The 27,518-nt window shown below is 36.8% G+C and overlaps 1 protein-coding gene across 2 annotated transcripts in view; it reads right to left on the bottom strand.

The window, feature by feature from the left end:
* Positions 1–23,570, bottom strand: part of TBC1D19 (TBC1 domain family member 19) — a 148,681-nt gene extending 125,111 nt beyond the window's left edge. For both annotated transcript variants that reach the window (XM_017505107.2, XM_037730148.1), the window contains exon 1: positions 23,007–23,570. In XM_017505107.2, the coding sequence (XP_017360596.1) occupies positions 23,007–23,105 (99 nt within the window). In that variant the 5' untranslated portion in view covers positions 23,106–23,570. The remainder of the gene's footprint in view (positions 1–23,006) is intronic.
* Between the last annotated feature and the right edge of the window lie 3,948 nt (positions 23,571–27,518).

Below are 27,518 nucleotides of genomic sequence, written 5' to 3'. Positions count from 1 at the left end.
AAGAAATGCAGAAAATATGAAAACATTCTCAATGTCACTAATCATTAAAGAAATGCAAATCAAAACCGCGAGATACCATTTCACACCAGTCAGAATGGCTACAATTTAAAAGTCAAAAAATAACATGCTGGAGAGGCTGTGGAGAAAAGGGAACGTTTATACACTGCTGGTGGGAATGTATATTAGTTCAGCCATTGTAGAAAGCAGTTTGGAGATTTCTCAAAGAACTTTAAACAAAACTACCATTTGACCCAGAAATCCCAATTACTGGTATATAACCAAAGGAATATAAATCATTCTACCATAAAGATGCATGCATGCATATGTTCACTGCAGCACTATTCAAAATAGCAAAGAAATGGAATCAACCTAAATGCCTATCAACAGTAGATTGGATAAAGAAAATGTGGTACATATACACCATGGAATACTACACAGCCATAAAAACCAACAAGATCATGTCTAGCGACACGGATGGAGCTGAAGGCCATTATCCTGAGTGAACTAAAAGCAGGAATGGAAAAACAAAACCCACATGTTCCCAGTTATAAGTGGAAACTAAATATTGAATGCACATGGACACAAAGAATGAAACAATAGATACCAGAGCCAACTTGCGGGTGGAGGTTAGAAGGAGGATGAGGAATGAAACTACCTATTGGGTATTATGTGTATTATCTGGGTGACGAAATAATCTGTACACCAAACCCCCGTGACAAACAATTTACCTGTATAACAAACATGTACCCCTGAAGCTAAAAGTTAAGAAATAATAATAAAATTTCTAACAGAACAGCTAAAAAAAAAAAAGAAGAAGAAGAAAAGAAATGCAGAAAAGTGATTACCATAAACATCATGTTATCAGAAAGGGAGGGGTTTGTCATTGAGATGGGGCAAATGGAGATGTTTCCAGTGTGGCTGGCAAAGTTTCACTTATAGGGTGGTCATTACAAAGTGCTTCACTTATAAGAGTACATTATAGATTTGTATCCATAATATAAATATAAATTTATATACTCATGGGATAAAAGTTTCAAAAAAAAAAAAACAGGAAAAAAAAGGTCCTCCCAATCTATACTTTCTCTCCATTTTAAAGCCCCACGTTTAGTCTAAGGCAAGCCTTCTTTCTCATTTGAATTACTGCAACAACCTCTAAATTGGGCATCTTGCCACCTTACTTAAATTGTGACCACTTCCACCTGGCATTCTCAAAACTTCCTTACTCTATTTTTCCTTCTTTCTTAGCATTTATCACCTTCTATTATACTGTACAATAAATTTATTTACTATGTTTATTAGTATATCATCTATCTCATTACATTGGAAGTGGTAGGCTCCACTAGGGCAGACATTTCTGCCTTTTTTTTTACTCTGTATCCCAAGCGCCTAGAATAGTTGTTTTCACACAGTAGGTACTCAATAAACGTTTATTGAATGAATGAACAAATTTCTCCCTTTTCCAATCTATCTTCCAGTATTTCTTTCTAAAACATTAAGTCTTAATAGGGCATACTTGGTCCTTCACAATGTAGACCCAATTTATCTCTACAAATTCATCTGCTGTTGCTCCACCAAGTTAACAACATCCTCTTCTCACACCTCCTCCTCACACATACCCTAGTCACCGTGAACTACATTCACTGATTTCCTACCTGTCAGTCCTTTAAGGGCTATTCATATTTCCTCAGATGGAAGTGCTCTCTCGCACTACCTTGGCAAACACCTGCTAGCTCCAAGACATCCTTCAAATATCACCTTCTTTCCCTAGGCCAGACAGCAAGGATAGAACATTATGTTCCTCTGTTTCAGCAATTATCAGATTACAATGTAATTTTCAGCTCACCTATTTATCTTTCTGGCTAGGCTATAAATTCAAAGGCAAGGAATGGGTCTTTTTTTTGCACCCAAAGTATCACCTGGGCATTAATTATTGCTTAACAAAATTATATTGACCAAACCACATTCTATTTTTTACTCAATTTCCTCCCCCTACAAAACAAGGAATTTGAAAAAAATTATGTTTAACTGAAGAGACTGTTTCCCAATTTGTTACTCCTCGAAAAGATTTTTAAAAGCTGCACAAACCCTGCTAATTATTCAAAATGCACTAAATCAAAAGTAAATAAGCTGTCTTATACTAAGCCTGCATTCGAAAATGATTGAGGACAATTTAAAGAACTTTTTTAAAAATTGTTATTTTTTCTAAACATTTTCAGTATCTTAAGGTTACTAGACCTCCTAGATATACTTTGCACTTAAGCGAATTATAAAAATCTTCAGGTATTTGAAGATCAAAAGCAGGAGAGTGATAATATGATAAGGCACAGTGGTTCTCAAACATGATTTAGTAACAGAACCTATTTTGCAAATGAAATCCAAACACTATTAGGAGTCCTACATAAAACACATTGAAATGATACTACCAAACAATAAGAATGATGAGCCTTTCCTCATTTGCTAATGTTATAATTAACATTACAAAGGTACAGCTTTATTCTGATACAGCCTCAATATCCCATTTCTGTATTTTGCTTTGTTGGCTCAGTATAGAGAAAAATCCTGATCAAAGAGATGTGTTCACATTTTTAATAGACTTCCTGGCAATCTCAGTACACTCCCAAATTAAAATGATGTAGGAAATTGAAAGAAGCATAGTTGGAAATTGTTATTTTGAGATAAATCCTAAAATTTATTACAAATACAAAAATCAGACAAAGAGCTTCCAACACTGCTAAAATTATGCATAGCATGCTCTTACTACTACATGATGTGGTATGACAAGCTCACTTGTCTTTTATCTTAGCAGTATACCATCACTAGGGGCCTGTGTTAAACAGATGCACTTGTGCTTTGCCTGGCCAACCAACCTCAAACACAGCATACCCACTGCATTAACATTCAGTACTTGAACAACATACCATGAGCACACATGTGCAAGCCCAGATATTTTAAAGGGCTGGTGTAGAATTATATCTTTATCATCAAGTATGCATTTGTAAGAAGTGTCCCAAACACATGACAAAAGATAACAGAAACAGCTTCTATTTTGAGATCACCCAGAAACGAGTTAATCTGGAAGTACAGTAGTGGATTATGTGCTAAACATTTGATATCTGGAAGAATATCGTTTCTTAGTGTAATTTTTGAATTAAATATTTTTAAGTGAATAGAACTTTTCAGAATCCTTAAATACAATAAAACATAGTTTGAAAACCATTTGGGACTAAATGACAATGGGATTTGGCATCAAAAGATCTGGAATCACCTGTCAGCGTAATTTCCTAGCTTGTTCAAGTCACTTAACCTCTCTGTATGGTACTTTTCTTCTTTAATAGGGAAAATAATACCTTAACTGAGTTAATATGAGTCTCAAATAGAAAAATTTTCAGTTATTTTTAGGCTGTGAAGTCCAATATAAATTAAAGTTGCTGTGCTATAAAATATAAGATGACCCAGATGGCAATGGACTAAATATTTATAAAAAATTGTCAGGGAGGTGGGTGAAAGAGGCTGGAAGCAGAGGCTTTTCAAGTATCTATGACAAAAGTTAAGTCTTCTTTAAGCAAAATGCTTCTTACTCACTGTAAGAGCTGGTAAAGAATGGCCTCAAAAATATAATCTAGTGAGAGAGGGTATAGTATATGTGCAGTTATGGTCCTGCATACATCCTTCATCCATTTAGTTATGCTGATTCTGACATCCTCCACCCTTCTATATTCCTAGAAACACATGACCAAACTCCTCCCGACCCCCACACACAAATCCAGTTTCTTTCTATTTCTACTAGAATAGTCTTAATCCAAAGTACTGGCCACTAGCAATCTTAAATTTCTAATCTTGGTGAATAAAAGGGAACTGAAGAAGCAAAGCAGCTAAAGTAGCAGCTGGGCCAAAGAAGCTAGCTGAAGCTAAATCTCCATTAAGCACAAATGAGGGCATAGAAAGGTCTACAAAAAGGGTTCCAAGGATTCTTTAATTCCCTCTAAAGAGGCCTCATCCTCTCCACTTTTCACTATGCTATCATGCTAATCCTGAACTTCATCATTTTGTGCTCCATGGAATTGTGGCATTAGAAGTGACTACAGAATTCCTCTATGTTGACTAACGATTTAATGCTTGATTATCCTCTCCAAATGATTTTCTGGCTTCGAAACTCTAAAACTCTACTTTCTAACTTAGAAACTGTCTTCATCCCTACTTAAGTCAATTCCATCTTTGAACTATTCTACTAGAAAATTATTATTTATTATGAGATTAATTCTCCTTAAGATTTACCACCACTACCTCCCTCCCCTCCACCACTCCACCCCGGGGTCACAGAAATAAGCTTAACGTCCCTTCTGTGAGAGAGCTCCAAATTTGAAGACAATTACTGTGTCTTCCCTGAAGACCTCTCCTTTTAAAACCACAGTATATTCCCGGGTTCTTCGGTTCTCCTCATGTAACAGAGCCTTCTTACCACCCTGGCCATTCCTCTCTGAGCAAGGTCCAGTCCAACTTGTTCTCCACTGTTGTAGTTTCTTAACTGGCCTGTCTATTTCACTCACTCCATGAGACCACTGATATTCAAACTTTTCAGTCTCAGGACGCTCACTCAGGAATTATTGATGAGGAGCCAGGTATAGTGGCATGTACCTGTGATCCCAGCTACTGGGAAGGCTAAGGCTGGAGGGTCACTTGAACTCAGGTCTTTGAGGCCAACTTGGGCAACATAGTGACACTGCATCTCAAAAAAATTATGGAGAACCCAAGAATGCTTTTGTTTATGTGGATGACATCTATTGATATTTGCACTGGAAATTAAAACAAAAACAATTTAAAATAGTTGTTTATTAGAATGACAGTTCTTCAAAATATTAAACATAGAGTTCATATGATTCAGTAATTATTTCACTTTTGAGTACATTACCAAATAAATGGAAACAGATACTCAAACAGATACTTGTATACCAACATTCACAGTACCATTATTAACAATAGCCAAAGGTGGAAACAATCCAAATGTCTATAGATAGATAAACGGATCAACAAAAATCATATGCACATATATATTAGCACAACAGAATATTATTCAGCCCTCAAAAAGAAAGAAAATTCTGACATATTACAACAGGGATGAACTTTAATAATATCAAGCTAAGTAAAATAAATGTCATAAAAAGATACTGTATGATTCCATTTATATGAGGTACCTAGAGTGGTTAAATTCATAGAGACAGACCATAGAATGGTGGTTATTACAGGTTGGGGAGGGTGAGAATATGGAGTTATTTATGGGTACAGAGTTTCAGCTTGGAATGATGAAACAGTTTTGGAGATAGACGGTGAGGATGGCTGCATAACAATGTGTGTGTGCTTGATGACAATGAGCTGTATACTTAATGATTAAAATAGTCATTTTTATGTTATATATATTTTACCACAATAAAAAATTTGTTCATTTTAATATTAACAGTAATAAACTCATTGTATACTAACTTATTTTTATTTAAAGTAATTGTATTTTCAAAAACAAAACAGTGAGAAAAGAGGCACTGTTTTACATTTTTGCCAATCTCTTTTGATGTCTGTCTTAAAAGAAGACAGATTCTTGAATCTGCCATAGTTTTCAGTTTGTGGTACTGTGTTGTTTTGGTTATTGTCCACGAAAAACATCCACCCTCACACATGTATGTAACTGGAAAAGGAAGAGTATTTTAATAGTCTTGTTCAGATAAATGGGGATATTCTCCTTTGATACTGTACCAAAATTTGACAAGCAGTAGTTTCCTAAAGATTAGTTTTGATGTAGAATCTGATAATCAATAAACTTTCCATATTTTATAACACAGAAATGCATTTATCAGCCTTAGACTTTGACTTAATTTTTTACCTATCACACATAATTTTGTAACATTATACACTGGTCTTTTCAAATGTATTGGTAAGCTAAGCTATAGAGTCAAAACATATCATTAAACAAAAAGTAATGTTCATTAACATCACTATCATCAGAGAAGTCTTTAAGTATTGGGATACCATCAAGTTCACAGTGGCAGAAACAACTTTTCCAAATCTAATTTTTACTTAAAGCTTAAATTTTATCATTGGCTACACAAAATGGCTTTCTTTGAAATGACAGGCTCACTTGGCTCATTTTTGAGAAAATACATCCCAATGACCCAATTACAAATAACAATAATTTTTTGTCAGTCACTCTTCCACGTGTTTCATTTAAAAAAACAAAAAGGCATTTGAGCTCGTAATTCCAATAAACACATACGTGCTTTTCTTCTAGATACCCATCTTATTTCTGTATGCAGAAGTGCCTTATGTGTACTTTCCATTCATCCAACAGAATATTAAAAAGATGTGTATTCCAGGGATGGGATGTAATAAAATTAGTAATTATTTACTGTTTGCTCAAAGACAATCAAGTAAAAAAGGTTCTTTTTTTTTTTTTCCACTGTCGGTGTGGTGGAAAATAATACAGTAGAGTTTGGTATCAGTTTCTTGATATGTTCTAAGCCACCAGCAGGTCTAACACATCACTATTGCTTTTGTGCCATCAGTATAAATGTCTGCACAATAAAGCCCCCAAAAGAAGTCTTAGTATTATTATAAAAGTTTTGACCTGAAAGGATGTTAGAGACCACCAGAGGCCTATAGACCACACTTTGAGAACTACTGCATTAGACTATAAGCTTCTTGAGAAAAACTGTCTTTCAGCTCTGTATCCCAAGATCTAGCACAAGAGCTATCACGTGGTACGTACTAATTAATGTATTTGTCCCTTCTTTTATGGACAAAAGATTTCTTAGGCCCACCTACAAACTACAAACCCCATGAGAAACACAAGAATAAGAAGACATTATCCTTGTTCTCTGGGACTTGTTCTTATTGTCCAGTAGGGAAGATAGTCAATTTTAAAACACAACAAAAAGCCATTATAAGAAAGAAAAGATGTCACAACAGAGGTACCTCCTATAGATAAAGAAACAATTCTAATTAAAGAAACTGGAAAAGGGAAGCAAAGCAATACAGGCTGAGTGAACAGACTGAGCAAAGCCATGAAAATGGTCTTGTGCCATGTCAGTTTATGGAATAGCAAAAGATCCAATAGAATGTAAGAAGCCAAAAAAGTAGAGGGTGAAACTAAAGCACTCTCTCTGATTCCTATCTAACCTGCTCATCTGTGTCAGAATAATGTTCCTAAAAACCAGCTCCATGCCTTCACCCTCCTCAAAATATTTCAGTGACCTATTCACTGCTTATAGAATCAAGGCAAAGTCATTTAAGTGTTTACATCCCTCTAAAACTCTAGTCCCACTCAACCTTAATAAGCTTATTCCTCTAGAAATACCCTATAATAGGGACCCTCTGCTTAGCCTTCTTACTGTTCTTACATTGATAACTCACTCCCATCTTGTCACCTTGAGTAGTATCCAAGACTTCTCCAATCCCCAGCCATTTCCTCTTATGATATTTATACCTTATTCATTTGCATTCTTCTTTCCATATACCCAGCAACTGGCACATAGGATGTGTTCAATAAATACAATGGAATATTATTCGGTACTTAAAAATGGAAAAAAATTCCAACATATGCTGCAACATGGATGAACTTTGAAGACACCAAGCTAAGTAAAATACAATTTTAAAAGGACAGTTACTGTATTATTCTATTTGTATGAAGTACCTAGAGTAGTTAAATTCATAGAGACAGACCATGGAACAGTGGTTACTACAGGTTGGCAGGAGTGGGGAAGAAGGGTAGTTACTGTTTATATATGTCTCTCTCTCTCTCTCTCTCTCTCTCTCTCTCTATATATATATATATATATATATATACACACACACACACACACACAAATATATATAAATATATAAATAAAAACAATATACATAAATATATAATAAATACATATATTTATACAAATATATAAGTATATATAAACAAAAAGCTAAAACAGAAGTGATATTTTAAAAGGATATAATGTCCCTTCTCACATCAATCCCCAAAATATCCTTGTCATGAGCTTAATTGTTTTGTACTTTTCTAATTTCTCTCAAGAGCCCATCCCCACCACAGAAGAGAGACTCAATTAAAATATGTTGAATTACTACGTATCTTTATTTCTTCCTAACACTTTTGGATCTTTCTAAAACTGTAGATCAGACCTGTTTCTATAATCCTAGTAGTCCCAGTGGACACACACTAGCCAGGAATAAGTTCTACTTTCAAATGGAAAGTTTTGGCTCTGCAAAAGCTGACTATGCCTTATGCTCAATCTGTGCTGCATAATTCCAGCCCTGCTCTGGTTTCTCTCACCTGAGGATGGATCACTCACTGGTTTTATTTTGCTGACATCCCCAAGCTGATCATCTCATCCCCTTCTCTTCCAGCACTGGCTGTCTTGTCCCCTCTTCATCCGCATCTTTATTCTTAGCCTCCTTTCATGATATACTTTATGCCTGAAAGTGTTCAGTTCACATTTAGTAACCAATTTTTTCTTTTCTTCTTTAATTTTTTTAATTTTCCTGTATTTTTTTATTTTTATTTTTATTTTTTTATTATACTTTAAGTTCTGGGCCTCTCATTTCAACTTGGTCTTACCTAATTCAACTCTACATGACCTTCTATAAACAACTCAGTTTTTTCTAAAACCTGAAATAAAGCATGAAGAGATATACTTACACAAAGCAAACCTGCATTTTAGTATTTCTCTTATCCCTTACATATGTATTTTTTTGGGGGACAAGAATTTTCTTATTTTAAAATCCTGTACACTATTACTCATTTCTTCACTGTTTTAACTTTTCAAGATTAAAGGACAAACAACAGCCAAAATATTTATGGGTAAGGATGACAGCACTCCCTGGTTCATACCAAAGGTAATCAGGGTTCCTGACTTATGACAACAGCCTATTAGTTGCATTATTCCCTCTCTCTTCAAAGCCTATCTTCTTTCACGTTCCTTCCTTTTGCAATTCTATTATTTATAATGACAAGCTGAGCAGCAAAACATTTTAAATACTTAATGGAATGAAAATAACATTTGGGGTATTAACACAACATCCATTTTAAATAGAAATAATGCATGATAACATGAAATAACATGGCTGATCTGGTGCTAATCACCCCAGTGTCTAGAAGATGAGTAAGCAAATCCAATTTTTTTTTTTTTTTTTTTTTTGTAGAGACAGAGTCTCACTCTGTCTCCCACACTAACATGATCTCAGCTCACTGCAACCTCCGCCTCCTAGGTTCAAGCAATTCTCCTGCCTCAGCCTCCCAAGTAGCTGGGACTACAGGTGCATGCCGCCACACCTGGCTAATTTCTTTTGTATTTTAGTAGAGATGGGGTTTCACATGTTGCCCAGGCTGGTCTTGAACTCCTAAGCTCAGACAATCCACATGCCTCAGCCTCCCAAAGTGCTAAAATTACAGGCATGAGCCACTGCGCCTGGCGAGCAAATTCAATATTAAGATGCAGGTTGACTTCCTAAAGTAACTCAGAAAATAAAAAACAGCCTTTTTGTAGAGAATACAAAATTTTACACACTCTTAAAATTAAAAACTTCAACATATAAAGGGATATATTAAAATACAGTCAATGTTTAAGAGAAGAGCTAATGGTGAGGGGTGGGGAACCTAAAAATCACTTGTATTTGGCTTTGAAATATTCTGTGTGATTTTTATATTTCCAACTAAATTGGACAACACTGCTCTAGCACTTTCTGGATATACCCAAACAGATAAAATGAAGGCAGTACAGAAGATGCTGGTGGCAGGAAAATGCCCTCTTGATTAAATTTTAAACAGCTTGTAACAAACCACCAGTTGTTTAAAAGTATATTATTAAAGCTGATTGTAAAGTTGCCTTTAAAGAGTTATTTCTATTAAATGTCAGTGCCAATGGATATAAGCTAAGGCAAATTTGGTATCATAGACTCTCTTACAAGTCCAAGACTACATTATTTTTAAAAATGTATAATTATATTATTTTAAAGTATGAATCTATAATATATTGATTTTACAAATACACCTATATAAAATATAGATCTTAGTTTATTTATCTTAAGAACCAACCAAACAACTTTTTGAGTTTCTTGTGTAATCATCTCCTGATTCCTGCTTTATCCTTCTTCCTATTGCCTTGCCCAATTTTCTATTACTTCAAGGATTAACCTCCTGATGTTATATGTACAGATCCATAATCCATTATTTGAAATCCTGAAACCTGAAAAGCTCTGCAAACCAAGTTTTTTCCAACTGAATTGGTGGTAAAATCTGTCCTGACTTGAACTCATGTGGTGCAAAATTGACAAGAGAATATTTAGTCATTTATCACACTTAATGTAAAAATTCATGCATTTTGTTGCAGAAATATTAACGTATACAATTACAAGGTGCTGCCAGATCCTGATAGGGATATTAAATAACATACAAAATATGCATGCATTACCTTTCTATAATTTAAAAAATAATATGAATTCCTTAATATCTGGTCCTTAGATTTTGCACAAGGGATTATGTATGGACTTGTATATACTTATTTGTAATACTATCATCTCTTCATGAGGGCAAAAAGGATTAAAATGTGGTTAATAATGAATACTATTGACTAAATATTAATGCTGCAATACAATAAATAGTAATGTCTTATGAAATGTAAAATATACACAGATTTAAAATGCATATCAAAATAAAGAAAGGGGTGAGTGAACTGTTATAAGTTCTAGCATTATATTACAGGAAAATAGTAAAAGCAATAATGTATATAAAACTATAATCAGGAATAAATGCTATAACTCTACAGTGTAGCTACCTAAAGAACAGTAAAACAAGTTAATGAAGAGGAAAATATAATAAAGAATTTGAATAATCCAAAAGAAGGCAAAAGAGAAAACAGAATATGAAGTAGATCAAATAAGAAATATTAAGATGTGAGTTATGAAACGATATAGTTGAGTAAATTCATTAAATGTAAATAGACTAAATAATACAATTAAAAAACTATTTAAAAAAATACAAATGCCAGGTGCAGTGGCTCATGACTGCAATCCCAGCACTTTGGGAGGCTAAGGCAGGAGGATTACCTGAGGTCAGGACCAGACTGCGGGGCCAACATGGTGAAACCCCATCGCTACTAAAAAATAAATAAATAAATACTATAACTGTCAATATGGATTTTTAAGACAACTATATGACGTTTTTACAAGACATACCTTAAATACAGTCACAAAGAAGATGAAAATGAAAGGATAGAAAAAGCCATACCATGCAACCAAAAGAAACCTGATGTAGCTATAATAACACCAAACAAAACAGACTTTAAGGCAAGAGCCTCGCTAGGGATAAAGAAAGATACTCATAACGATTAAGAGGTTAAACCAATAGAAAAATATCATAAGATCAATCCGTATATAACCACTAAAAACCCATAAGCACAAATTTGAAAGACTTAAAAGGAGAAACAGATGAATACATAATCATTGTGGGAGACTTTAACATATTTATTTTAATAGTTGATGGAACAAAAAAAAAATCAGTAAGATTATCGAAGAGCTGAACAGCATAATTTCCAACCTGGCCTCAGTGACATATATAGGTAATCTAACCCAACAATAGCAATACAAACATTCTTTCTGAGATCACATGGAACATTCAGCCAAACTGACTATATTCTGGGCTATTAATGCAAGCCTTAGCAAATTAAGCAAATCAGCAAAGCAAGCTTCAGCCTAGAAATCAATAACAAAAATATTTTTTAAAGTATCTTAATTGCTTGGAAATTAAGCAATATACTTCAAAATAGCCCTCGAGTCAAATATTAGAAAAATTTTAGGAGATATTAGAAAATATTTTAAACAAAAGGATAATGAAAATATGACTCATTAGGACTGTGGAATGCAGTCAAAACAATGCTCAGAAGAAAAAGTATAACCTTACATGCATGTTTTATAAGAGGAAAGACTTCAAATCTACAGCACAAGCTTCCATTTTAAGAAACTAAAAAAACAACAGCAAATCAATCTCAAAAAAAGTAGGAGGAAATTAATAATAACTGACCTGAAATTAAGAGAAAATTAGTAAACCCCAAAAGTTCATTGGTGAGACTAATAAAATTAATAAGCCCCTAGCAAAATTGTTCGAACACACACACACACACACACACACACACACACACATTACCATTATCAGAAATGGTAACAAATTTTTTCAGACGTTAAAAATAAATAGAGGTTTATTATAACAACTTTAGGCCAATAATTTATACAATTTAAATAAAAACAAATTCCTTGAAAAATGTAACCTATCAGAACAGACAATAGAAGGCATAGAAAATCCAAATACTTCTATATCTATTAAAATGAAATCTGTATAGGCCAGGCACAGTGGTTCATGCCTGTAATCCCAGCACTTTTGGAGGCTGAGGAGGATGGATCACATGACAGCAGGAGTTTGAGACCAGCCTGGTCAAATGGCAAAACCCCGTATCTATTAAAAATACAAAAATTAGCCAGGGGTGGTGGCACATGCCTGTAATCCCAACTACTCAGGAGGCTGAGGCACGAGAATAGCTTGAACCTGGGAGAGGGAGGTTGCAGTGAGCCAACATGGTGCTACTGCATTCTGGCCTGGGCGATGAAGTGAGACTCTTGTCTCAAAAAAAAAAAAATAAATAAATAAATAAATAAATACATCTGTATTAAAAATCTTGCTAACACAATACTGAAGGAAAACAAAGTTGGAGAATTCACACCACCAACCTCAGGACTTATAAAGCTACGCAATCATGCCAGTGTGGTATTGGTGAAAGAATAAACAAATAGGTCAACAGAACAGAACAGAAACCTAGAAATAAATCTGCATAAACATCGCCAACTCATTTTTTACAAAGGAGTAAAAGCAAACCAAGAAAGAAAGACAATCTTTTCAGGAAATGGTAGTGGAAGATCCACATGCAAAAGATGGGGTAGGAGGAGAAAGAGAAGATAGGTGGTGGGGGTGGGGGTGGGGGTGGGGGACAAGAAAAGGAATCTAGAAACAGACCTGAGACCTTTCACAAAAATTAACTTCAAATGAAGCATAGACCTTAATGTAATTCACAGAAATATAAGACTTCTAGAAGATAACATAGGAGAAAATCTAAATGATCTTAGGGTTTAGCTATTAATTTCTAGACACGATACCAAATGCATAATCCGTAAAATAAAAAATTAAAAACTAATTGGACTTCATTAAAATTAAAAACTTCTGCTCTTAGAAAGATAATGAAGAAAATAAAAAGACTAGCCACAGATTGGAAGAAAATATTTGCAAAACAATTGTACCCAAATATACAATAAATTCTTAAAATTCAACGATAACAACCCAACTAAAAAATGGGCAAAAGATCTGAATAGACAACTTACCAAAGAAGACACACAGATGGCAAATAAACATAAAAGGATACTTAATATCATATACCTTTAGCAAAATGCAATAATAAGATATCACAACACACATTAGGATGGCTAAAATCCAAAACAGTGACAGCACCAAACGCTGAGAGGATGGGGATCAACAGGCACTCTCATTTACTGCTGGTGGGAATGCAAAATGGCACAGCCTCATTGGAAGATAGGTTGTCAGTTTCTGATGGTTAACCACTGTCTTACCACACAATCTATCAGTTGTGCTCTTTGGTATTCACCAAACATAATTGAAAATTTATGTCTAGACAAAAACCTACACATGAAGGTTTATAGCAGTTTTATTCATAACTGCTAAAACTTAGATGTAACCAAGATGTCTATCAACAGGTGAATGCATAAACCAACTGTGGTACATCCATACAATAAAATATTTCTAAACAGAAAAAAAATCAGCTATCAAGCCATAAAAATACAGACAGGAACATTAAATGAATATTGCTAAGTGAAAGAAGACAGTAAAATAACAATATGCCATGTAATTCCAACTATATGACATTCTTAAAGGCAAAACTACAGAGATAGTAAAAAGTGGTTGCTGGAGTCTCAGGGGGAAGGGAGGAATGAACAGGTAAGGCACAGGGGATTTTTAGGGCAGTGCAACTATTCTTTGTGATACCGGAATTGTGAATACATTAATACAGGACATTATGTATTTGTCAAAACCCATAGTAGTCACATACAGTGGTGAACACCTGGAATTCCAGCTACTTAAGAGACTGAGTCAGAAGGATCCCTTGAACCCAGGAGTTTGAGACCAGCGTAGTGAAATCAACATAGCAAGACACTCTCTCTCTCTTTCTCTCTCTCTCTCTCTCTCTCTCTCTCTCTCTTTCTCGCTCTCTCACACACACACACGCACACATACACACACACACAAACATAGACCTGCACGACAAAGAGTGAACTCTAATGTAAACTATGAACTTTAGTTAATAATAATGTATTAATATTAACTAAAGTTCATAGTTAGCTCAACCAAAATAAATGTACCACACTAATGCAAGACATTAATAATAGATGAAACTGTGCAAAGTAGAGGGATAAATGGAAACTGTACTTTCTGCTCAATTTTTCTGTACATCTAAAGTCTATTAGTAAAAAAAAATATTCTCAAATAGAAAACTCCAGACACAGGTCTCATTGAAGAATTCTTCCAAACATTTAAAAAATAATAAATATCATAACACTCTTGTGGCAAGTAGAAATTTTCAAAGGGAGGCAACATTTCCCTACTCATTTTATGAAGCCAACATAACCTTGATATAAAAGTTGACAAAGATGGTTACAAGAAAGGAAAATTACATACCATTGTTCTCATGACATTACAGCAATCTTTATATACTAATTATTGGAGTTCTGTTAGCTTCACTGTAGAAAGACATTACAAAAGAATGACACCCCCAGCCTAATAATAAGAAAAACAGTACAATATTCAAAAATCATACATTCTGGACCCATCAGAAAACTTAAGCTATGAGACAGCCAAGTGAATTAAATTCCAAGGAGTAACAAGCTCCTTCAAGGACAAATGGGATTCCAAATTACTTCACCTTTAGCAGAGCACAGGAGGAAAAGAAAGCTACCATACAAGAGCGTAAGAAGAAATGAACTAAACTGTTAACTATTATAAACAAGATGTGGGCCACCATGTCAGTTTGGAAAAGCTGGGAACCCAAAATGCAACGGGGTATTCACACTCATCTGCATATTCTTTTCCACATGTCTATGCCAGGTGCCCATACAAAAGATTGAGAGCAGAAAGCTACAAAGAGCACTCTTTTGTGGCACAGGTGTGCAAAAAAAGATAGGCTGCCACTGCAGGACAAGCATAAAACTGTGCTACCTTGGCCAAACTCTCCTCTCATCTAAAGCAAAGGACTAAAACACTGGGGGAAGGTTCAGAAACCCTCCCATTCTGAAGACAAGGCAGTAATTCATTGCTTCTGGGGGTGGGATAGATACAAAAACCCTCAACCTCATAGGAATATAAGAAAATTATATTGGGCCCAGGATCCTATAACAACACAAAGCAGAGGTAAACTAGCACTAGGGCAAGGGCAGGTATGGGTCTTTGACACAATACTTGCCACAGATACAGGCAGAGCTGGGCTGCCAAAGGGATAAGGAAATGGAACATGCCAAAGCTGGGAAAGCACCACACCAATGATAAAGCACATGGACAGAGTCAGAAGAATAAACGACTCCTGCACCTACCGTGGGCCCAGGATTGAGCAACAAACAACAGACTTCTGCTGGGGACAAGAGCACAGAGTAAGATCTTCCCTGAGGAACGGGCAAGGAAAGACTGAAGAAAGTCAAGGATGTAGTAGAAACAATGAGAAAAACTCTGTAGTACCCTAAGATCTATGCCAGGCACAAAGTAACAGCAGTCTACCACTGGGTTTTGTTGTTGTTTTTGAGATGGAGTCTCGCTCTGTCCCCCAGGCTGGAGTGCAGTGGCATGATCTTGGCTTACTGCAACCTCTGCCTCCTAGGTTCAAGCAATTATCCTGCCACAGCTTCCCGGGTATCTGGGATTACAGGCATGCACCACCACGCCCGGCTAATTTTCATATTTTTAGTAGAAACGGGATTTCACCATGATGGCCAGGCTGGTCTTGAACTCCCAACCTTAAGTGATCCACCTGCCTTGGCCTCCCAACAACCACTGGTTTTAAAGGAGTTTGAAGCCTGTGGTATACTGAAGGTAATCACAACAATAACAAAACCGACTGCAACAGCACATCAAAAAGCTTATCCATCACAATGAACTAGGCTTCATCCCAGGGATGCAAGGCTGGTTCGGCATACACAAATCTATAAACGTAATCCATCACATAAATAGAACAAAAGACAAAAACCACATGATTATCTCAATAGATGTAGATAAGGCCTTCAACAAAGTTCAACAGCCCTTTATGCTAAAAACTCTCAATAAACTAGGTATCAATGGGACATATCTCAAAATAATAAAAGCTGTTTACGACAAACCCACAGCCAATATCATACTGAATGGGCAAAAACTGGAAGCATTCCCTTTGAAATCCTCACTAGACAAGGATGCCCTCTCTTATCGCTCCTATTCAATATAATATTGGAAATTCTAGCCAGAGCAATCAGGCAAGAAAGAGAAGTAAAGGGTATTCAATTAGGAAAAAAGGAAGTCAAATTATCTCCATTTGCAGATGACATGATTGTATATTTAGAAGACCACATTGTCTCAGCCTAAAACTCTCCTCAAGCCAAATAAGCAACTTCAGCAAAGTCTCAGGATACAAAATCAATGTGCAGAAATCACAAGCATTCCTATACACCAATAACAGACTTAAAGAGAGCCAGATCAAGAGCAAACTCGCATTCACAACTGCTACAAAGAGAATAAAATACCTAGGAATACAACTAACAAAGGATGTAAAGGACTTCTTCAAGGAGAAGTACAAACCACTGCTCAAGGAAATAAGAGACAATACAAACAGATGGAGAAACATTCTATGCTTATGAAAATGGCCATACCGCCCAAATTAATTTATAGATTCAACACTATCCCCATCAAAATACCAATGACCTTCTTCACAGAACTGGGAAAAAACACTTTAAACTTCATATGGAACCTAAAAAGAGCCTGCATAGCCAAGACAATCCTAAGCAAAAAGAACAAAGCTGGAGGTATCATGCTGCCGGACTTCAAACTATACTACAAGGCAACAGTAATCAAAACAGCATGATAATGGTACCAAAACAGAGGCATAGAACAATGGAACAGAATAGAGGCCTCAGAAGCAACACCACACATCTACAACCATCTGATCTTTGACAAATCTGACAAAAACAAGCAATGAGGAAAGGATCCCATGTTTAATACATGGTGTTGGGAAAACTGGCTAGCCATGGGCAGAAGGCAGAAACTAGACCCCTTCCTCACACCTTACACTAAAATTAACTCCAGATGGATTAAGGATTAAAACATAAGACCTGACACCATAAAAACCCTGGAACGAAATCTAGACAAAACCATTCAGGATATAGGCATAGGCAAGGGCTTCACGACTAAAACACCAAAAGCAATGGCAACAAAAGCCAAAATAGACACATGGAATCTAATTAAACTTGAGTTTCTGCACAGCAAAAGAAACAATCATTAGAGTGAACTGGCAACCAACAGAATGGGAAAAAATTTTTTCAATCTACCCATCTGACAAAGGGCTAATATCCAGAATCTACAAAGAACTAAAACAGATTTACAAGAAAAACAAAACAAACAAAAAAAAAAAACGCATCCAAAAGTGGGCAAAGGATATGAACAGACACCTTTCAAAAGAAGACATCTATGAGGCCAACACACATATGAAATAATGTTCATCACCACTGGTCATTAGAGAAATGCAAATCAAAACCACATTGAGATATCCTCTCATGCCAGTTAAAATGGCTATCATTAAAAAGTCTGGTGACAACAGATGCTGGAGAGCATGTGGCGAAATAGGAACACTTTCACATTGTTGGTGGGAGTGTAAACTAGTTCAACCATTGTGGAAGACAGTGTGGCGATTTCTCAAGGATCTAGAAATTGACCCAGCAATCCCATTACTGGGTATATACCCAAAGGGCTATAAATCATTCTATTATAAAGACATATGCACACATATGTTCATCGTGGCACTGTTTACAATAACAAAGACCTGGAACCAACCCAAATGCCCATCAATGATAGACTGGACAAAGAAAATGTGGCACATATACACCATGGAATGCTACGCAGCCATAAAAAATGATGAGTTAATGTCCTTTGTAGGAACATGGATGAATCTGGAAACCATCATTCTCAGCAAACTGACACAAGAACAGAAAATCAAACACCACATGCAAACGGACACAAGAACAGAAAATCAAACACATGTTCTCACTCATAGGCAGGTGTTGAACAATGAGAACACATGGACACAGGGAGGGGAGCATCACACACTGGGGTCTGCTGTGGGGGGCTAGGGGTGGGATAGTAGGGATTGGGGAGGGTAGGGAGAGGTAATGTGGGGAGAAATGTCATGCATAGGGGATGAGGGGATGGAGGCAGCAAACCACCTTGCCATGTATGTAGCTATGTAACAATCCTGAATGATCTACACATGTACTCCAGAACCTAAAGTACAATTTAAAAAATAAATAAGTAAATAAAAAACCCAAACCTAGCTTGATCCTTGTCTATATTGACTGAAGCCCCCACACTCAATAAGGATATAGAAAACTGAAACAAAATTGTCTACCTGACCTAATTGACAATTATGGAACAGCAATAGCAGAATAAGCATGCTTTTCAAATATATATAAAACATACAAGATAAAACATATTCTGGATCATAAAAATAAATAAATTTTAAAAGCTAAAATCATACATATTTTATTCTTGACCATAAGAGAATTAAACCAGAAATCAAAGACAGAAAGATACTGGTAAACAATGCATTTATAAATAACCTATGGGTTATTAGAACTCATAAAATCACAAGAGAATTTTTTAAAATTTTGAATTGGGTGAAAATGTCAATAGAATATAGCCTAATTTATAGACACAGAGAAAGCAGTACACAGAAATTTAAAGCATGCTATTAGAAGAGAATAAAGGTCTCAAATCAAAAATCTAAATTTCACCTAAATGGCCAAAAAATGCAAATTAAATCCAAAGTAAGCAGAAAAAAATAATAAATGGAAAAATCAGAGATATTGAAAACAAAAATAATGAAAACAAGAGCTACTTCTTTGAAAATATTAATATAATTGATAAATCTCTAGCCAGATTAATTAGGGGAAAAAGAGCACATATTACAATATAGAGAATGAAAGAGGGGCTATCACTACAAATCCTACAGACACTAAAAGAAATATAAGGGAATAAACAATTTTATATGAGTAAATTCATTAAAGTAGATTAAGTATGGCAACTTCTTGAAACATAAAAACTACGAGAGCTTACAGAAAAAGAAACAGATAATCTAAATGGCCTGCATATATTTTTAATTAAACTTTTTAATTAAAATTTAATTAATTTTTTTAATTAAAAATGTGTCTATAAAGAAAACTCTAGGCCCCAGTGACTTTGCTGGGACTCTACCAGCTATGTAAGGAGAAAATAATATTAATTCTGTATAAATCCGTCCAGAAAATAGGGGAATACTTCCCACCTAATTTTGTAATATCAGCATTACCCGATATCAAAAGCAGACAAAGTATTACAAGAAAAATGAAAACTACAAATAAATTTCTTTTTTTTTTTTTTTTTTTTTTTGAGACAGGGTCTGGCTCTATCACCTAGGCTGGAGTGCAGTGGTGTGATCTCTGCTTACTGCAACCTCCGCCTCCCAGGTTCAAGCCATCCTCCCACCTCAACCTCCCGAATAGCTGGGACTACAAGTGTGCACCACCACACTAGCCAATTTTTGTATTTTTTGTAGAGATAGGGTTTTGCCATGTTTCCCAGGCTAGTCTCGAACTCGAGCTCAAGCAATCTGTCCACCTTGGCCTCCCAAAGTGCCAGGATTACAGGCATGAGCCATCGTGCCTGGCCACAAACCAATATCTTTCATAAATACAGTCAGAAAATCTTCAGTAAAATATTAGCAAATTGAATCAACAAATATACAAAAAGGATAATGCATCATAACCAAGTAGAATTTATCTCTGGAATACAAAATTGGTGCAACATTCAAAGCCGATCAGTATTACTCATTGTATCAACATGAGCAGGAAAAATCATAAGAGCATATCTACAGATATAAGAAAAGTATTTAGCAAAGTTCAACATCCATTCATGATAAAGCTCTCAGAAAACTAAGGATAGAATAGAGCTTCCTCAACCTGAAAAAAAAAAAAAAGCATCTGCAAAACATTGCACTGGAGGCATTATGCAGTACAATAAGTCAAGAAAAATAAAAGGCATACAGATTGGAAAGGAAGAAGTAAAACTGTCTTTAATTGCATATGATTCATATACCTGGAAAATCTTAAGTAATCTACAGAAAAGATACTATAACCAATACATAAGTTTAGCAAGCTCTCAGGATACATGGTAAATAGATCAATATCAATTGCATTTCTGTATGTTAATAATAAGCAATCCAAATTAATTCATCCTTTGTAATAGAATCAAAAACAATGAAATACTTAAGAGGAAATCTTAACAAAGAGTGTGCAAGATTTGTGTGCTGAAACTACAAAACACTGACAAGAGAAAATAAAAACAATATAAATAAATGAAAAGAAAAGCTATGACCATGGGCCAGAAAATTTAATATTGTCAAAATGTCAATTCTCCCCCAAATTGATCTACAGATTCAACATAACCCCAGTCCAATTTTCAACAATTTTTTATGACTGAATTCTAAAATTTATATAGCAAAGCAAAGGACGTAGAATAGCCAAAATAATTTGGGGAAAAAAAAAAGGAACATAATGTTACAAAAAGCAAGATAGTGTGGTATTGCATGATAAACTAATAAATCAATGGAACAAATAGCCAGAAATTGTGTGTGGGGTGTGTGTGTGTGTGTGTGTGTGTGTGTGTTTGATTTTTGACAAGGTGCCAAGGAAATTAGCAGAGAAAGGATAGGTTTTTCAACAAAAAAATACTGGAAATACTGGATATCTATAAAAAAAAAAAAAAAAAAAAAAAAAAAGGCTTACCTTGAACCATATACAATGATTAACTCAAAACGGATCACAGACCTAAATCTAGAAGCTAAAACTATAGAACATCTAGAACAAACACATCTAGTAGAAACTTTTTTAAGACCTTGAGTTAGGCAAAGATTTTTAGGTAGGGCACAAAAAGCACAAACCATAAAACAACTGATAAAAATTTATGTCATCAAAATTAAGCATTTTTCTCTTTCAAAGACCCAGTTAAGAACATGAAAAGATAATCCACAGACTGAGCCAGGCGCAGTGGCTCATGTCTGTAATTCCAGTACCTTGGGAGGCCAAGGCGGGCAGATCACCTGAGGTCAGGAGTTTGAGACCAGCCTGGCCAACGTAGTGAAACCCCAGCTCTACTGAAATTACAAAAAATTAACTGGGCATGGTGGTGGACGCCTGTAATCCTAGCTACTCAGGAGGCTGAGATGGGAGGATTACTTGAACCTGGGAGGGAGAGGTTGCAGTGAGCAGAGATCGCACCACTGCACTCGGCCTCGGTGACAGAAGGAGACTGCGGCTCAAAAAAAAAGATAATCCACAGACTGGGAGAAAATATTTACAAGACACATATCTGATAAAGGCTTATATAGAAAGAATCCTTACAACTCAACAATAAGACAAACAACACAATTTTTTTCTAATGGGCAGAAGATTTGAACAGACTACTTCACCAAAGAAGACATAAGTACATGAGAAAACATCATTAGTCATTAGGGAAATGCAATAAAAGCTGCAATAAGATACTATTGCACTTCTCCAGAAATATAATTAATTAATAAAAATAAATAAAAGACTGGCAACATCAAGTGCCATCAAGGACGCAAAAACAACTGGAATTCTCAGAATTGTTTGTAAGAATGGAAAATGATACAGCCGCTTCAGAAAAGTGTACAGTTTCTCATAGAATTTGACATTACACTTACCAAACAACTCAGCAGTTCCAACCATAGGTATTTACCCAAGAAAAAAAGAAAACAAATATCCAAGCAAAATCCTATACCAGAATGTATACATCAGCTTTACTTATAATGTCTAAAACTAGAAAGCAACCCAAATGCCCTTCACACAATGATGGATAAACAAACCGTAGTACATTCAAACACTGAAATATTACTCAGCAATAAAAAGGAACAGAACTACTGAAATACCAATGAAATGGATGAATCTTAAAAGCAATGTTAAATGTCAGAAAGCAGGCACAAAATGTACATACTGTATGATTTCATTTATATTACAGTCACAAAAAAGCAAAGATCTCTATCAATCTCGATCAATCATCCTCAGTGCCTAGCATGTTATAAAATACCCAACCAATGCTAGGTGGTGGACGGATAAACGAGGAATCATTGCAGGGAGGGTAAAGTGCAAGAAAGTGATACATTGACAAGAAAGCAGAAAGGTACCTGGGGGCCCAAATTCACCCACAGGACGGAAAAAGTGAGGGAAGGCGTGGTCCAAGCCACCTTCAGTGAGTCCAGCAGCTTAAAAAATTAGACCCTTGTAAATTACTACAAGAACAGGCAAATGAGTCAGTGACAGCAAATGAGTCAGAGAAACTAAGCGTTTCTCTGGTCTGAAAAATGGTGTGATGTGCCCCACCCTTCTTTAAAAATCTGTTAACCACGCCTGGGGCTGAGGCAGCAGAGCTTGCACTGGACAGGGAGGTGGGGTTTTTTTGTTTGTTTGTTTGCTTTGTTTTTTTTGTTTGTTTTTTGTTTTTGTCTGTCTGTTTTTTGAGCACCAGAGCGGAGCTGGAAGCTCATTGGCGAGCTCTGGCTTGGGTGAGGAGGGTGAAGAAGAAGAGACGTCGCCGCAGCCCCGCCCGTCTCCATCCCTACCCACTCGGCCTCACTTACCCAGGCCTGCCGTTCCAGCTGAGAGTACAAATTGGAGCCCTTGAGCTTTTGGACTATCTGGGCAATAATGAGCGAGAGGTCCGACTCCTCCTGCAACATTTCCCCTGCCCTAGCCCGCCAAACCGCGAGGATAGGCCGCCGGCGCGGAGCGAACGGGCTACCGGGTCCCACTCAGGGCCAGTGACACTTCTCCGGGACCTTATCACACTGGGACTCCTCCAGCGGGCGTTACCAGGCAACTGCCGAGCCGTGTGTCCGTCCCTCTCGGGTCCCCTCAGCGCCTGACGGCCCCAGCATCTGCGTTCCGCCAGCAGAAAAAGACCGGGGCGGGGAGGAAGGAAGCTTTTCATACCATTGTTCCTGCCTTGTCTGTGGTTGAAGAACAGAAGCTGATTCCTTCAGAGCCACAGCGCCTCTGATGCACAAGGAGGACACGGAGAATTGCGCGTTTTACTGTATAAAGGATCATTCTCTTCCCCCTCTCAATTTCTGCAGAAACGGGACTGTGGCACGCAATGATACTGCGAATTACACCCAACAATTGTTAGGCTCTAACACTAGCTGCGTGAAAGTGCGACAGTTTCCGCCTCTGTAAAATAACACCCAATTCGCAGGGTGTTGTGATGATTATCTTAAGTAAAAATCGTGAAGGTGCCTGGCATTGCACCATAGCACACCATTTTACTTCATTTTCTCTCGTTTCTCTAGAGTCTTATACCAAGAATAAGTAGACAATTTCGTCTCATCTAACAACTACAAATTAACCAAGAGACATAATTGATAGGTTTTCTGCAAACCATGAGCAATTCAAGGATGAATAAGACATTGTCCCAGTCTTCAAGGAATTTACCGTCTAGATTCATCCTCTTCCACATATTCATTCGTTTCAAGCATTTATTAATAATTCATTCAGCTTTCAACTTATTGAACATTTACATAAAAGGAACCGTGTCGGCACAAAGGTTTAATAAAATATGGTTCTTGCCTTCAAGGAAATACAAAAAAGATTTTTAGCAGAAATAAAAGTAACTGATTTAAATTATTGAAAGACATCCCAAAAGGCTAACAGCACCTCCACTCCCCCCCCAAAAAACGCCTAGTGAATAATACACACATTAGAATAACCTCAGAAAAGTAATCGAAATTAAGTTCAAATGTATATATGCATATTTTGTTTGTTTGTTTGTTTGAGACAGTCTCACTCTGTTGCCCAGGCTGGAGTGTAGTGGCCTGATCTTGGCTCACTGCAACCTCTGCCTCCTGGGCTCAAGCGATTATCCTGCTTCAGCCTTCTGAGTAGCTGGGACTACAGGCCCACCTACCGCCAGGCCCGGCTGATTATTCTTGTATTTTTAGTAGAGACGGGGTTTTGCCATGTTGGCCAGGCTGGTCTCAAACCACTACTGACCTCAAGTGATCCACCCACCTCAGCCTCCTAAAGTGCTGGGATTACAGGTGTAGGCCACAGCACCCAATCTGTACATGCATATTTTAAGCAAGGCAAAAGTAGGATTTCAAGAAAATAGACCAAGATTGCTGCAAAGGATACTCTAACTAGAAACAAAAGAGATCTTGTTCAATCAAATGCAGGTTCTAATTCAACAGGTCTCCGGGGAGAACTGGTAAACTGCACTTCTGACAAGTCCCAAGATTGTGATGCCGATGGTCCAAAGGCTACATTCAGAATAGCAAAAGACTAAAGCAGGAAATAATACGAATTCAAAGAGCCCGGCCCCAGCCTCTATGCACAACACTCTGACATCTATAACACCACCATCCAGAATACTGGGATGGTAAGCACAAATTCTAAATAACTCCCTTGGTAAACTTTGTTTATCAAACCAAGTTTAGAAAGAGGCAGGCAGGAAAGAAACAAAGCACTTAAAGGCAATTAATGACAGACTCTATAAAATGCAGTTTCTCTACAAAACATTCTCTCACAACTCAGAATTTCTCAAAGCTGCAAATAAGTAGATATTGTCAACTCTTCCATCTCAACACTCCACACATCTGTGACTCCCACCACAAACCTTACTTTGAACAAAGGGAGAGAGACAGTTAGACAGACAGAGAAGAGAGAGCGCTACCATAACGGTTCCTTTGAGATGGAAAGAGATGGAGTAATGAGTTGCTAAAAAGATAAAGATCTTCAGCTGAAAACAGTAATAGAGCATTGAAGGCAGAGCTAAAGCCGTAGAGCAGAAGAAGAGCATAGTGCTTGGAGTCAGAAAACATTCTGGCTTCCTTCCTAGATCTGAGAAATGTATGAGTCTTTTTCCCCATCAGAGTTTCATTTTCTTCTCTCTATCAAGAATGTAAAATATCCAACTAAGGGAATAGTATGAGGAACAAATATACCAAGTATTAGAATATTCATAAATATTAATAAATTAAATATTGAAATAGTGATAATAAATAAAAATGCCCAGTACTATTGACAAGGGAATGGAAAGTAACTAAATAAACATAGCAACATATGGGAAATTGCCCAGAACAATTCCTTGCACAGATGGAGACTTAAAATAATTTTGTTAAAGAAGAGAACAATTATAAGCTTAAAGCCACAATTACGAAGTTTGGATTTGATTCTGAAAGCATGTCCAAGCAAAAAGAAAAAAAAATCCCTTAATCCTAATATTTTTACATTGTTTTTTACATACATAGAAGCAGATGTGTAGGAGTATAATTTAATTATACAATGCCCTCTGCTCTCTATTTCCAATTCAATTTAGCAAAACTTTTCCGACCACCTGCTCTAGGCAAGAAATGGCAAGGAATACAAAGATGAGTAGGAAATGGTCCTTTCTCTCAAGGAATTTCAGTCCCAAAGGAATGATGTGGCTGCTATATGAAGAGCCATAATGGTAAATAGACTACTTCAGTCTCCCACCTGTGTGTCTGGAAATTTTATTACTTCAAAGTCATTGTCTCTCAAGAACTGAAGGTACAGATTACCATCTCCATCCCCCAAGGTGGAAGTTGGCCTTGAAAATTTGATGGCACATATACACCATGGAATACTATGCAGTTATAAAAAGAAATGAGTTCACATCCTTTGCAGAGACATGGATAAAGCTGGAAACCATCATTCTCAGCGAACTAACACAGGAACAGAAAACCAAACACTGCATGTTCTCACTCGTAAGTGGGAGTTCAACAATGAGAACACATGGACACAGGGAGGGGAACATCACACACCAGGGTCTGTCGGGGTATGTGGGGGCAAGGAGAGAGATAGCATTAAGACAAATACTTAATGCACATGGGGCTTAAAACCTAGGTGACGGGTTGATGGGTGCAGTAAACCCCCATGGCACATAACAAACCTGCATGTTCTGCACATGTATCCCAGAACTTAAAGTATAATAAATAAATTTTTTTAAAAGAAGCATTTAAAAAAAAATGCTTACTGTACCCAAGGTGGGTAGAGAATGGGAAAACCCTCCATTTCTGACATTTCAGAGTGACTAACAGATGGATAGCAAGAGGGGCTGCAATTTTATCTGAGTGGTTAAAACTATGCAAACAGAGACAAAAGTAAAAGAGATGCAGAGGGAAGTCTCCTCAAAATTCTCTGAAATTTAGAACAGAGATGCTTCTGGGCCAACATGTGTAGGGCTCTGGGCCCAACCCTGCCTTTCTCAGACCTGCTTGGTTTGATCTATTCTACATATAATGCTGTGTCAGATTTCACTGGGGAGGCGCAGAGGATGCATTTGAAAACCACTGACTAGTGGCATCACATGGCAAGGTTGTGAAACGCATCAAAAACAACCTGCCAGCCTAACTCAACATTGAGGCACCCTTCAAGGGTACGCTGAAACATATCCTTACTTTATTCCCATGAGGGTGGCTTGTATAAACTGTACCATCTACGGTGAAAAATACTTTCCACTGTTCTTTTAGAAAGAGACTGCTTTTAGCCTACGACGTCCGCAGAATGAATTCAACTGTGCATTGTCAGGAATTCACTTAGAATAAATAAAAATCATGATGTGTGTTTTGTGTATCACACATGTCACAGGCCTCACTGTCTTTGGGAACAAATGAGCTCTTATTGATGTCAATTACCTGTCACTGCCCCATGTGCTGGGACAGGACGCCAACCCCTCTTCAGAGCCTCTTCACATTATTTCCAGGAATCCTCGGGAAGTAATACATGTGTGCTTACAAAGAATTTGGCTCTCAATCTTCTGCTCTGCCTGCCTTGGTGATGTCTGACGACCTCAAGTCACTGTCCAGGGTGCTTTTCTTGGCACTACCAAAGCACCAAAGGTGCTTAAACCCCAAGATTCACAAAGACCTTCATGGGGGAAAAAAATGCCCCTTCTGCTTCTGCTTGCCACCTCTCTTTACAATGGCAGTCATACCTCGTTTCTGAGTCCAGGCTGTGTATCAGCCTGTGCTATCCTCCTCCACTTCCCCATTTTGCATGCCTGTGGTCCCAGACAATTTTATGTGAATGGGGAAGACTGGGCTACTGGCTTCATGAGTAATCTCAGGGACCGTGCT

This window comes from Cebus imitator, unplaced genomic scaffold, assembly GCF_001604975.1.
Source record: "Cebus imitator isolate Cc_AM_T3 unplaced genomic scaffold, Cebus_imitator-1.0 Scaffold333, whole genome shotgun sequence".
In the NCBI taxonomy this organism is placed as follows: Eukaryota; Metazoa; Chordata; class Mammalia; order Primates; family Cebidae; genus Cebus; species Cebus imitator.
This window is presented reverse-complemented; position numbering and strand designations above follow the sequence as displayed.